At 38.3% G+C, this 13,449-nt stretch overlaps 1 protein-coding gene across 3 annotated transcripts in view; it reads right to left on the bottom strand.

Annotated features, from left to right (window-relative positions):
* Positions 1–13,449, bottom strand: part of USH2A (usherin) — a 300,571-nt gene that overhangs the window by 173,489 nt on the left and 113,633 nt on the right. For all 3 annotated transcript variants that reach the window (XM_086345320.1, XM_086345318.1, XM_086345319.1), the window contains exon 7: positions 2,695–2,758. In XM_086345320.1, the coding sequence (XP_086201446.1) occupies positions 2,695–2,758 (64 nt within the window). The remainder of the gene's footprint in view (positions 1–2,694; positions 2,759–13,449) is intronic.

Raw genomic sequence — 13,449 nt, 5'->3', positions numbered from 1 at the left:
ACTATCAGTATCACGATGTTTTGATTTGCAGACATTTACCCTTAATAATTTTCTAAACACAACATAAAATCAAAGTCATTCCTAGTCAAACATATGCAATCTCAAAAACTGTATCTCAAAAACAGTGCATTTTTTAAAATGAGGTATAGTTGATTTACAAAGTTGTCAATCGCTGCTGTATCGCAAAGTGATTCAGTTACAAATACTCATACATTGTTTTTAATATTCTTTCCCATTCATAGTTTATAACAGGATATTGAATATAGTACCCTGTGCTGTACAGCAGGACCTTGTTATTTATCCGTTCTAAATATACTAGTTTGCATCTGCTAATCCCAAACTCCCACTGTATCCTCCCTTAAACCCTGCGCCCTTGGCAACCACAAGATACCACAAGTAACCACAAGTCTATTCTCTGTGTAAAATCAGCACATTCTTAAGGGTTAATTGTATACATCAAGAAGCATGCACAAGTCCTTGACTGATAATCAAGATATTTGTTAAAATATAATACTTTATTGTGCCTATTTTTGATTAAAAGAAAGGCAACATTAACTTTAAGATTAACATTAAGATTGTTAAGCTGACATCACTATGAGTGAACAATAATGTATTGAAAATAATGAGTTATAGATAGGGTCCCCCGTTCATCCATGGAAAGAATTAAGAAAATCATTTTATCTGCTGCTGTTTTAGGAGAAGGGACTGGGGCCAAACCCATTTGTCAATGGTTTCCTGTGACTCATCAGTACAGATTCTGGCACCCTAAAATGCTTCAATGGCTTCAGATCATATGGCCACTGCCAAGAGTCAAAGAAGAATGCCAATTTCAGGCAGATATATTTAATTTTTCCATTAAGGGCAATATACTGATACAGAGCAAAATCAGTCATTCTATTTATAAGCATTCTCCCACATAATGCCTTTCCAGACATTTCAGATAGGCCAACACCAGCAAGCCAGGTCTAAGTAGAGAGCAAACCAGGTCTAAGTTGAGAGATCAGACTTCTCTCAGACCCCTCTAAGGGCAAATGGAGGAGGCGGGCACCTTTTTCACTCACTTAAAACACAGAATGGCATGTGTTCTTCTTTAAATCTCATTCATACTTTTCACTTGACATCATGTGTGGCATAGGGCCAGCAGTGACCGTCCAGTGAAATGTTTATCTGAGGAAAATCTTTATTAGCAATGCTGCTTTTCAGAATTTTAGACAAAAGTGATCTAAATGATTGTCAGACTAGTGGCCATAAATCTCCCCAAGAAAGTGTTTCAGTGTTACAGCATCCTATATTCAGGCATCTCCGGATCATATAGACTAACTAAAAGAATGTGTATATTGTTAATGGACATAAGATCATCGCTTCATCTCAAGAGCAATGCCTCTCAAATTTACAAGAACTAGTTCTGTCATTGGAAATTCACCATACTAATCTACATTTCCCTTGAAGAAAAATGAATAAACATTCTTCTTCTGCAAGTGAATAAGATCAACCAACATATTCATACAATGATGTAATATTATATCATCAAATCATAACTCAGGAAACAAACTTCAGAGGATATCTCAGGCTGAATTTTCCTTGAACTTTCTGAGGAGAATGGAAATATGCATGCCTTAAAAAACACCTAAGAAAGATTTCCTACCTATTCTCAAGATGAAGAAATACTTCAATAAATATAGTTCAAGTCCACACAATGTTTTGTTCACTGGAAATAGAAATATATAACAATACTTCAAATTACTTACTCTTTTTGTCTCGAAGTCTAGTAGTCCAGTCTCTTGAGATTTTTCTATACATGAATATAAGTACTCATTTCCTTTGTTCTACATTCTGTAGTACTTACAAATTCAGCAAAGCAATTTTAAAAGGCAGATATAGCGGTTTCATAAGTATCAGAAACAACTTCAAACAGAACATTTAAACAAATGTATAAAGTGCTTCCCTGATAGCTCACCTGGTAAAGAATCCGCCTGCAATGCAAGCAACCCTAGTTCAATTCCTGGGTCGGGAAGACCCCCTGGAGAAGGGATAGGATACCCACTCTAGAATCTGCCTGCAGTGTGGGAGATCTGGGTTCAATCCCTGGGTTGGGAAGATCCCCTTGAAGAAGGGAAAGGCTACCCACTCCATTATTCCAGCCTGGAGAATTCCATGGACTATATAGTCCATGAGGTCACAAAGAGTCAGACACGACTGAGCAACTTTTACTTCACTTTTATCCCAAATTAGAGGTTTCCCTTGTGGTTTAGTGGTAAAGAACTGGCATGCGAGTTCAACCCCTGGGTCAGGAAGATCCCCTGGAGAATGAAATGACAACTCACTTCAGTATTCTTGCTTGGGAAATTCCATGGACAGGGGCCCTTAGTGGGCTACAGTCCATGGAGTCTCAAGAGAATCAGACATGACTTAGCAACAAAACAACAACATCCTAAATTATACACTACTACTTGTTCAAAAGTCTAGTTTTCTTAGAAGAAATCATCTGTACCGAATTTGATCAATTCTATGTTATGAGTTACCCACAGAGTAGCACTAGTGAGTAAAAACCATAGACTAAGCCAAAGCAAACACTAAAAACATTAATTAGATGATGTTAAATACTGTAAAGGTGGAAAATTCAAAATATTCATGATATTCTTACTTAAATGAATTTATCCTTACACTTCAGGTATAAAATTTTCATCAGCTTACCTGTTTGTAAGCGCCACTTGGTATAATCGAAAATCTTGCATTCTTCCAACAAACTGCTCTGAACCTGTAATATATATATACATATGTATATACATATATATTAAATCTCAGTTTTCCAAGCAATGTCTGACAAATGTTCAAGTGACATTCTTTTAAAGCTATGAAACGTTTTTATTCATATTAGTTTCAGTTGTACAGCATTATAATTCAACATCTGTATATAGTACAAAGTGGTCACCACAAATCTAGTTATCACCCATCTCTATACAAGTTGACACCCTCATCGGTTTTGACCCCTCTCAACCACATTTCCCTACAGTTACCAGTAAACTGTTCTCTGTGTTGATGAGTTTTTTAAATTTTTATTGGGCACAATCCAGGGTTCTCAATTCTGTCCCATTGATCTGTGTGTCTGTTTTTGTGCCAACACCATACAATGTTGATTACTATAGCTTTGTAGTAGAGTTTGAAATCAGGGAGGATGGTCCTTCCAGCTTTGTTCTTCTTGCTCAAGATCATTTTGATAATTCATGATCTTTTGTGGTTTGCTACAACTTTTAGAATTATTTGTTCTAGTTCTATGAAATATGCCCTTGGAATTTTGAAAAGAGTTGCATTGAACTTATAGATTTTTTGGATAAGATGAAGCAGTCTCTAAGAGCTATCAGAGGTACTGTCTCCTGGGCTGCAGTCTTCACTCTGGGGCTTCCCTGGTGGCATATATGGTAAAGAATCTACCTTTAATGAGAAGACCCGAATCTGATCCCTGGGTCTGGAAGATCCCCTGGAGAAGGAAACAGCAACCCACTCCAGTATTCTTGCCTGGGAAATACCATGGACAGAAAAGCCTTGTGGGCTGCAACTTGGGTCTCAAAGAGTTGGACACCACTGAGAGAGTAACTCTTTGGATAAGATGGACATTTCAAGAATATTAACTATCCCAATCTATGAACAAGAAATAAATTTCCACTAATTTGTGTCTTTAGTTTGATTCATGAGTGTCCTGTAGTTTTCAATGTACAGGTCTTTTACCTCCTTGGTTAAATTTATTCCTATTTTGCTTTTGTGGTGGTTTAGTCACTAAGTCGTGTCTGACTCTTTGTGAGCCCATGAACTGTGGCCTGCCAGCTCCTCCGTCCATGGGCTTTTTCAGGCAAGAATACTGGAGTGGGTTGCCATTTCCTTCTCCAGGGTATCTTACCAACCCAGAGATCAAATTCAGGTCTCCTGAATTGCAGGCAGATTCTTTACCAATTTGATGCAATTGTAAATATGATTGTTTTCTTAATTTCTCTTCCTCATTAGTTCATTATTTGTGTATAGAACTATGACATATTTTTGTATATTGATTTTATATACTGCAACTTGCCTTATTTATCAGTTCTAACAGCTTTTGGCAGGCAGTCTTTAGGTTTTCCATAACATGATATCTGCAAATAGTGATAGTTTTCCCTGCATGCTACAGTCCATGGGGTCGCAAAGAGTTGGACATGACTTAGTGATTGAACGACAACAACAATAATGTGTTATCTGCAAACAGCAACAGTTTTTCTTTTCTTTCTTTCCAATTTAGATTCCTTTTACTTCTTGTGTGCTGTACTTAGTCACTCGATCATGTCCAACTCTTTGAAACCCCATGGACTATAGCCCACCAGGCTCCTCTGTCCATGGGGATTCTCCAGGCAAGAATACTGGAGTGGGTTGCCATGCCCTCCACCGGAGGATCTTCCAAACCCAGGGATCGAACCCAGGTCTCCTGCATTGCAGGAGATTCTTTACCATCTGGGCCACCAGGGAAGTAAGCCCAAGAATACTGGAGTGGGTAGCCTATCCCTTCTTCAGGGGATCTTCCTGACCCAGGAATCAAACCAGGGTCTCCTGCGCTGCATGTGGATTCTTTATCAGCTGAGCTACCAGGGATTTGTTGCTAATTGCTGTGGATAGGAATTTCAAACAATGCTGACGAGAAGTAGTGAGAGGGCATTCTTGTCTTATTCCTGATCTTACAGGAAAGCCTTCATATTTCCACCATTGTTAGTTGTGGGTTTGTCATACATGGCCATTTTATGCTGAGATATAGTCCTCTATAAACACTTTGCTGAGAGTCTTTGTCATAAATTAATGTTGAATTTTGTAAAATGTTTTTTCTACATGTATTGAAATGATCATATGACTTTTATCCTTCATTTTGCTGATGTGACTTATCACCTCAATCGATTTGTGGGTACTGAACCATCCTTACATCCTTGGAATAAATCCCACTTTATCACAATGCATGAGCCTTTCAATGTCTTTTTGGATTCAGTTTGCTAATATCTTGTTCAGAATTTTTTTATCTATGTTCATCAAAGAAGAGTTTGAGAAGGCTAGGTATTTAATCTTCTTTGAATACTTCCTAGAATTCACCAGTGAGGTCATTTGCTCCTGGGCTTACTGGTTGAGAGACTTCTTTTTTTAACTGTTTTAATCTCCTTACTAGTAATTTGGTCAATAGGTGGAAGTGCTTTATATCACAGCCTTTTCAAATTCTTATAGACCAGTGTGTGTACTTAGTCACTTCAGTCGTGTATGACTCTTTGTGACCCCATGGACCATAACACGCCAGGCTTCTCTGTCCATGGGATTTTCCTGGCAAGAATACTAGAGTGGGTTGTCATGCCCTCATCACTGAACAGTATATATTTTACTAATTACAAATGAATAACAGTAATGATCATAGTTATTTCTATAAACTTTATAGGCCTTATGTCAGAGTTATTATTTTGGTGAGCCTACTTACTGACACAACTTATAATCTCTATCCCGAATATCTTCCCCAAATCAAATTTCTCCGTAGTTTATAAACATAAATCTATCATTTCATCAGTCCTAAATGTGATTCTCATCTGTTTCTTATGTGATTTTCAGAGCATTCACATTACTGAGAGATGACTCCCCATTTTTCCATTCCACTTGCTCAATCACCAAGCTTCAGGGCATCAGTTTAGGTACTCTACAAATTAAGATTAATGCCTCATTTAGAAAGCCTGCAATAAGTGAGGATAGATTGTAAACCTCCTATTTATGAGTTCTGAGTTACTCACATGTCTCAAAATTCCATCACCACATGAGTATTTTTATAAAACAAGTCAAGTTCAGAGCCCAATCTGCTTTGAATTAGGTAACTTTTCAAGATATGGGTAGATATCAACTTTAAACCACACACAATTTTATCAATTCAGCAAATACTTATTTACAATGCATTAACAGATAAGCTGATGGAGAGTAGGAACAGAAAAATGTAAGAAAGCTTGTTTGTTTTAATAATAAGAAAAACAATGAAAATGGCAAAATTCTAGCTAGAGTTTAAATCATGGGGACACAAAAAAGGATATGATCTAAAATATAATGCCTATTCAGTAACTGTTTTTAAATTAAATTTAGAGCAATGGCCAATCACCAAATGACTATTTCCTCAAATGTGTTTTTTTAAACAATTCTATTTTTTAATTTTATCTTAATAATAGAGTTTTTAAAAATGTTTGCTGAGCCTTTGCTGCAGTTCCTTGGTGGTGACTCAGAGGAACCTGGGACAGAGTGAGGTTATGCCAGGTGAATAAATGATGCCAAGTAGAATTAGCACACCAAATAGTTTCGATGTTGATCTCAGAAGCAGGGGGAGATGAATGAGCAAAACGGGTGAGATTCAGGGGCATAAAAAGGACATGTGTTTGTGTTTGTGCTTGTGTGTATATATTTCTATTTCTTCTTATAATTATATTAAAGGCTATACTTAAGAAAATAACATTTCACATATGAATATTTCTTCATGAATCTAAAGGTTTCCAATTGATATACAGGAAGTAGGCTAATTGAAATAATTATAGTATTCACTTCAGCGTTGGCTAGGGACACTAAAGAGATTAACACTGATTCTGCTCTTGGCAGCACTTACTAATGAAGCAACAAGAAGTTTCCCAACATCCTCAAAGCATGCTATGCCATCAAGCAATACCCTCCCCAATTTAAAAGCTATTGTTACAGGTTGAATGGTACTCTTCCCAAACTGCATACTGAAGTCATCCCCCAGCACCTATGAACATGCCTTTATATGGAAACAGAGTCTTTGCAGATATAATCAAGTTAAGGTGATATCATTAGGGTAGGACCTAACCTGACGAGTGTCCTTGTAAGAAGAGGAAAGTGCCTGGTAGAAACACATTCACACAATGAGAAGGCCATGTGACGACAAAGGTGGAGTTTGGAGTGACGTAACTGTATAAGTCACGGAATACCATGGCTTGGTGGCCACCACCAGAAGTTAATTAAAGGCAAAGGACTCTCCACTAGAGGTTTCAAAGAGAACATGGACCTAGTAACACCTTGATTTCAGATGTATAGCATCCAGAACCATGAGACAATAAAGTTCTATTGTTATAAGCCACGCAGTTTGTGGTATTTTGTTATGGAGGCCCAGGTAATGAATTTAGTCAATATTTTGTACATTTAACATAATGAGTTATCAAAGAGAAAAAATATATATTATGAAATGTATTCCATATTATCCAATTTGTTTTTTCAGTGTATTTTTTTTAAAAGTCTAAAACATTATATATAGAACCACTAGGGAATGTTTTATTTCAAAGTACCCAGAAAATACAGATCATAACAAGTAAGGGATAATCACTTGTGATTTTTGAAAGACTTAATATCACCGAAAGCAAAATTGATGATCATTGTTATTTTCTCAAAGCTTGAATCATGGATTTAAATTATCAAGGTGCTTTCATTCTTTCTTCATTCATTCCTTCAACAAATATTTATTAAGAGCCTTTCACACGTTAGGACTTTTCATGGGTTTGGGGGATATATTAGTTAACAAAACAGGCACAAAAAGCCAAAAAAACAACTGTGGAGCCTATATTCCAGCAGTTATATGAACATAATAAATGAGTAACTTATATAGTATATTAAAATATGATAAATACTATGAAAATGGGGAAAATTAGAGCTACATAGAGAGCATAGCTGGAATTTAATTTGGATGGTATGTTAAAGAGAGGTCTCATTGAGAACAGAAAGAGAATGAATCATGTATACATCTTGGGGCAATATTCCAGACAGAAGTCAATGAATGCACAGACCCCCTAAGCCACTATGATTGGCATACTAGAGGAGCTGCAAGAAGTCAGTACCCCGAAGCAGAGTAAGAGAAGGGAGGCTCTTGGAAAATTAAGTCAGACAAGCCAGCCAGACAAGTAACTGGCTGCTGTGGTGGTCGGCAGGGGGATGGGGTAATTGGGTTCCAATTGTGAAAAGTCATGGAGCCTATTGTTAGTACTTTGGTTTTATTCTGTGTAAAATAGGAAGTTTCTGGAGAGCATAGAGTAGAGAAGTGACATGAAGTCAGGTTTATTCCAAAGTGTTAAAAACAGAATATAGGAAGACAAGGGTAGAAACAGTGAGACCAGTTAGGCTATTACAGTCTCCAAGTCACAGAAGTCAGACTAGGGTATAGAAGTGAAGGTGCACACCTCAATATTAATAAATCTGAATTCATTTCCTATATTTTAGCAATAAAGGGACACTTTGCTGCAGAGGGATTGTGAAGTCTATTTTATCACCTGTAAAATAAAGGGACTAGGTTTTATGACCTTTAAAAACAATTACAGTTTTCAAATTTGGAATCTGAACATAGAACAATCACATCTTCTACCACAGAATTCATATTTGAAGGGAATTTTTAAAGTTAAAAAAGTTCACTAAAGACCTAGAGTTAATGTGAATCATCCACTTCAAACAGGAGAATTATTATTTGATTTTGGGGGAGAATATCATAAAATCAAGGACACAGTCATAAGAGTGAATTTTACTAATTCCTTTGTCAGCTGCCAGCTTTACAGCAACAGATATTCACTGGAATAAACAATAAAATGATTTTTCTTTGAAAAATATTCATATGGAAAATATCAGTTAAATTACATAAATTGATCAAGTAAACAAATATGAATCATACAGGAAAGCCCTCATGGTTGTATATTTAGAAAATATGTACTTACTGGAAAGAAGCAGTATATCCACATTATGATTGGTGGCACAGCAAAATTACTTCAATAGGAAAACTGAGTAAATAATCTAATACATAAATCAAGATAAAAAGAGTAGTTTTGCAATAAGGCTAAATTTTTAAAAAGTCACACCAACTGGAAAGGAAGAAATAAAATTGCCTCTATTCATGGGGAATATAATTGTCTCTTAGGAAAGCCCAGTAAATTTATACAAAAACTACTAGAAGTAATAAGTGAATTTAGCAATAAGTTGAATGTATAAAAATCAATTCAATTTCTATACACTAGTGATGAACTACTGGAAAGAAGTTTTAAAGTAATATTTATATTAGTCCCAAAACATGAATACTAGTTATAAATCTAACAAATGAAGGTTATGCCTGCTGATGAAAGTGCAAGATAATGATGAGAGAAATTACACAGTGTGATCAGGAATGGCAAAGTAAGAACAAATGAAGATTCTGCCATAAAAGCAATAATAACACTAGCAAAGAATGTCAAAATGATGACATTCTAAAATGATGGAAACTGACCAAAGATTTACAAAAATCCAGGGTGTGTGTGTGTGTGTCTGTGTGGTTTAGTGGGTGAATAACAATAAGAATAGCAAATTTTGTGGCATTTTAACTTTCTCAATTGCCGTCCTCCTCTCAATCACTCAATGGTTAATCTTGATATTGGATATTCTATGATCACAGCGAAAAATAGAGCCTAGCATCCACTGGAGGAATGAGAGTGGTGTTGGAGCTCCTTGAAAGCCTTAATCTCAGAAAACTGTCATTATTTAATCTGATAGTGGTACTATAAAAACCCCACATGTATGGCTTGAAATTACTCAGAGCTTGGTCATTTCTTCTCATACTGTCCATGGCATTCTGAAGGCAAGAATACTGAAGTGGTTTGCCATTCCCTTCTCCAGTGGACCACATTTTGTCAGAACTCTCCACCATGACCCATCCATCTTGGATGGTCCTACACAGCATGGCTCATGGTTTCATTGAGCTAGACAAGGCTGTGGTCCATGTGATCAGTTTCGTTAGTTTTCTGTGATTGTGGTTTTCAGTCTGTCTGCCCTCTGATGAAGAAGGATTAGAGGCTTAAGGATGCTTCCTGATGGGAGAGACTGACTGAATGTGAAACTGGGTCTTGTTCTGATGGGTGAGACCATGTTCAGTAAATTTTTAATCCCATTTTCTGTTGATGGGCAGGACTGTGTTCCCTCCCTGTGGCTTGACCTGAGGCCAAACTATGGTGGAGATAATGAAAATAATAGCAACCTCCTTCAAAAGTCCCTTGAACACACCGCTGCACTCAGTGCCCCTGACCCTGCAGCAGGCAACTGCCAACCTACACCTCTGCCAGAGACTCCTGGACACTCCTGGGCAAGTCTGGGTCAGTCTCTTGTGGGGCCACTGCTTCTTTCTCCTGGGTCCTGGTGCACACAAGAGTTTGTTGGTGCCCTCCAAGAGTCTGTTTAAGTTCTGTGTTAGTTCAGCAGTTCTAGGGTGGGGTTAATGGCAACCTCCTCCAAGAGGGCTTATGCCATATCCAGGTCTGCTGAACCCAGAGACACTTCCCCTGTGGCAGGCCACTGCTGACGCATACCTCCACAGGAGACACTCAGACACAGTTCTGGCTGATATACCCATTTGAATGCAGAGTTCCAAAGAATACCAAGGAGAGATAAGAAAGCCTTCCTCAGCAATCAATGAAAAGAAATAGAGGAAAACAGTAGAATGGGAAAGACTACAGATCTCTTCAAGAAAATCAGAGATACCAAAGGAACATTTCATGCAAAAGTGGGCACAATAAAGGACAGAAATTGTATGGACCTAACAGAAGCAGAAGATATTAAGAAGAGGTGGCAAGAATACATAGAACTATACAAAAGAGATCTTCATTACCCAAATAACCACAATGGTGTGATCACTCACCTAGAGCCAGACATCCTGGAATCAAAGTCAAGTGGGCCTTAGGAAGTATCACTAAGAACGAGGCTATAGAGGTGATGGGATTCCAATTGAGTTATTTCAAATCCGAAAAGATGATGCTGTGAAAGTGCTGCACTCAATATGCCAGCAAATCTGGAAAACTCAGCAGTGGCCACAGGACTGAAAAAGGTCAATTTTCATTCCAATCCCAAAGAAGGGCAATGCCAAATAATGTGCAAACTACCACACAATTGCACTCATCTCACACACTAGCAAAGTAATGCTCAAAATGATCCAAGCCAGGCTTCAAAAGTACATGAACTGTGAACTTCCAAATGTTCAAGCTGGATTTAGAAAAGGCAGAGGAACCAGAGATCAAATTTCCAACATTCACTGGATCATCGAAAAACAAAGAGAGTTTCAGAAAAACATCTATTTCTGCTTTATTGACTATGCCAAAGCCTTTTACTGTGGATCACAACAAACTGTGGAAAATTCTGAAAGAGATGGGAATACCAGACACCTGACTTGCCTCCAGAGAAATCTGTATGCAGGTCAAGAAGCAACAGTTAGAACTGGACATGGAACAACAGACTGGTTCCAAATGGGGCAAGGAGTACGTCAAGACTGTATATTGTCACCCTGCTTATTTAACTTATATGCAGAGTACATCATGTGAAATGACAGGCTTGATGAAGCACAAGCTGGAATGAAGATTGCCGGGAGAAATAACAATAACCTCAGATACACACATGACACCACCCTTATGATAGAAAAAGCAAAGAACTAAAGAGCCTCTTAATGAAAATGAAAGTAGAGAGTGAAAAAGTTGACTTAAAACTCAACATTCAGAAAACTAAGATCATGGCATCTAGTCCCATCACTTGATGGCAAATAGATGGGGAAAGAATGGATACAGTGACAGACTTTATTTTGGGGGACAAAATCACTGCAGACAATGACTGCAGCCATAAAATTAAAAGATGCTTGCTCCTTGGAAGAAAAACTATGACCAACCTAGACAGCACATTAAAAAGGAGAGACATTACTTTGCTGACACATGTCCGTCTAGTCAAAGCTATGGTTTTTCCAGTGGTCATGTATGGATGTGAGAGTTGAACTATAAAGAAAGCTGAGCGCTGAAGAATTGAGGCTTTTGAACTGTGGTGTTGGAGAAGACTCCTGAGAGTCCCTTGGTCAGCAAGGAGATCTGACCAGTCAATCTTAAAGGAAATCAGTCCTGAATATTCACTGGAAGAACTGATGCTGAAGCTGAAACTCTAATACTTTGGCCACCTGATACAAAGAACCAACTCCTTGGAAAAGACCCTGATACTGGGAAAGATTGAAGGTGGCAGGTGAAGGGGATGACAGAGGATGAGATGGTTAGATGGCATCACCGATGCGATGGACATGAGTTTGAATAGGCTCCGGGAGTTGGTGATCGACAGGAATGTCTGAAATGCTACAGTCCAGAGGGTCACAGAGAGTCCGACATGACTGAGGAACTGAACTGAACTGGGATGTTTGTTGAAAATAATCAGTGGCAACTGCTTAACATTATAGTTGCCTAAGGCAACAATAACAGCTTGGGAAAACAACAAACAAACAAAAAAGAGATAAAAGCTGAGAAATGACACATCCATAGGGGGCTTTGCAAAGATTTCCTGGGAATCTAGAAAGCCATGCTCATACAAAGGGGTATGTATATGTCCAGGAACATGTACATCCCCGAGGGACATTTGAGAACTTAAACTTTCACCTCTCTTTGACCTTGTAATTCTACACAAGCAGTAAATGGTGACTAAAGAAGAGCGCTAATCTGACCGACTGAATGTTAAAGGTATATGGCAACAGACTAATAGAGCCCTCAAAAGAGACTAAAAAGATTATTGGCTCTAAGAATTTATGAAAACCTCAAGGCTATGGTTTTTCCAGTGGTCATGTATGGATGTGAGAGTTGGACTGTGAAGAAAACTGAGCACCGAAGAATTGATGCTTTTGAACTGTGGTGTTGGAGAAGACTCTTGAGAGTCCCTTGGACTGCAAGGAGATCCAACCTGTCCATTCTGAAGGAGATCAGCCCTGGGATTTCTTTGGAAGGAATGATGCTAAAGCTGAAACTCCAGTACTTTGGCCACCTCATGCGAAGAGTTGACTCATTGGAAAAGGCTCTGATGCTGGGAGGGATTGGGGGCAAGAGGAGAAGGGGATGACAGAGGATGAGATGGCTGGATGGCATCACTGACTCAATGGACGTGAGTCTGAGTGAACTCCGGGAGTTGGTGATGGACAGGGAGGCCTGGCGTGCAGCGATTCATGGGGTCGCAAAGAGTCGGACACGACTGAGCGACTGAACTGAACTGAACTTCCATTATTGGCTTAAATGGTAAAGAATCTGCATGCAGTGCAGGATACTTGGGTTTGATCCCTGTGTCAGGAAGATACCCTGGAGAAGGGAATGGCAATGCACTCCAGTATTCTTGCCTGGAGAATCCCACAGACAGAGGAGGCTTGTGGGCTACAGTCCATGGGACACAGAGAGTCAGACATGACTGAACGACTAACACACTAGAGTGCACACTCACACATGCTAACTGAACAGAGAGTTCAATGACCATTCATGACAAAAATATGTATTTTATATAATTTGTTTAGGAAAGTCACTAAACAAGCAAACAGCAGCAACAAAAATCCTGGGGAAGGAAAGACTCTGATTTTTGTATCTGCTACATTACACTATCTAAAATGCCCAGTTTTCAACAAAAAATATGACA

Source organism: Bos grunniens, chromosome 16, assembly GCF_055505025.1.
Source record: "Bos grunniens cultivar Pamir isolate PY7600 chromosome 16, Bosgru_T2T1.0, whole genome shotgun sequence".
In the NCBI taxonomy this organism is placed as follows: Eukaryota; Metazoa; Chordata; class Mammalia; order Artiodactyla; family Bovidae; genus Bos; species Bos grunniens.
The sequence above is the reverse complement of the archived record's forward strand: the minus strand, read 5'-3'. Positions and strand labels throughout refer to the sequence as shown.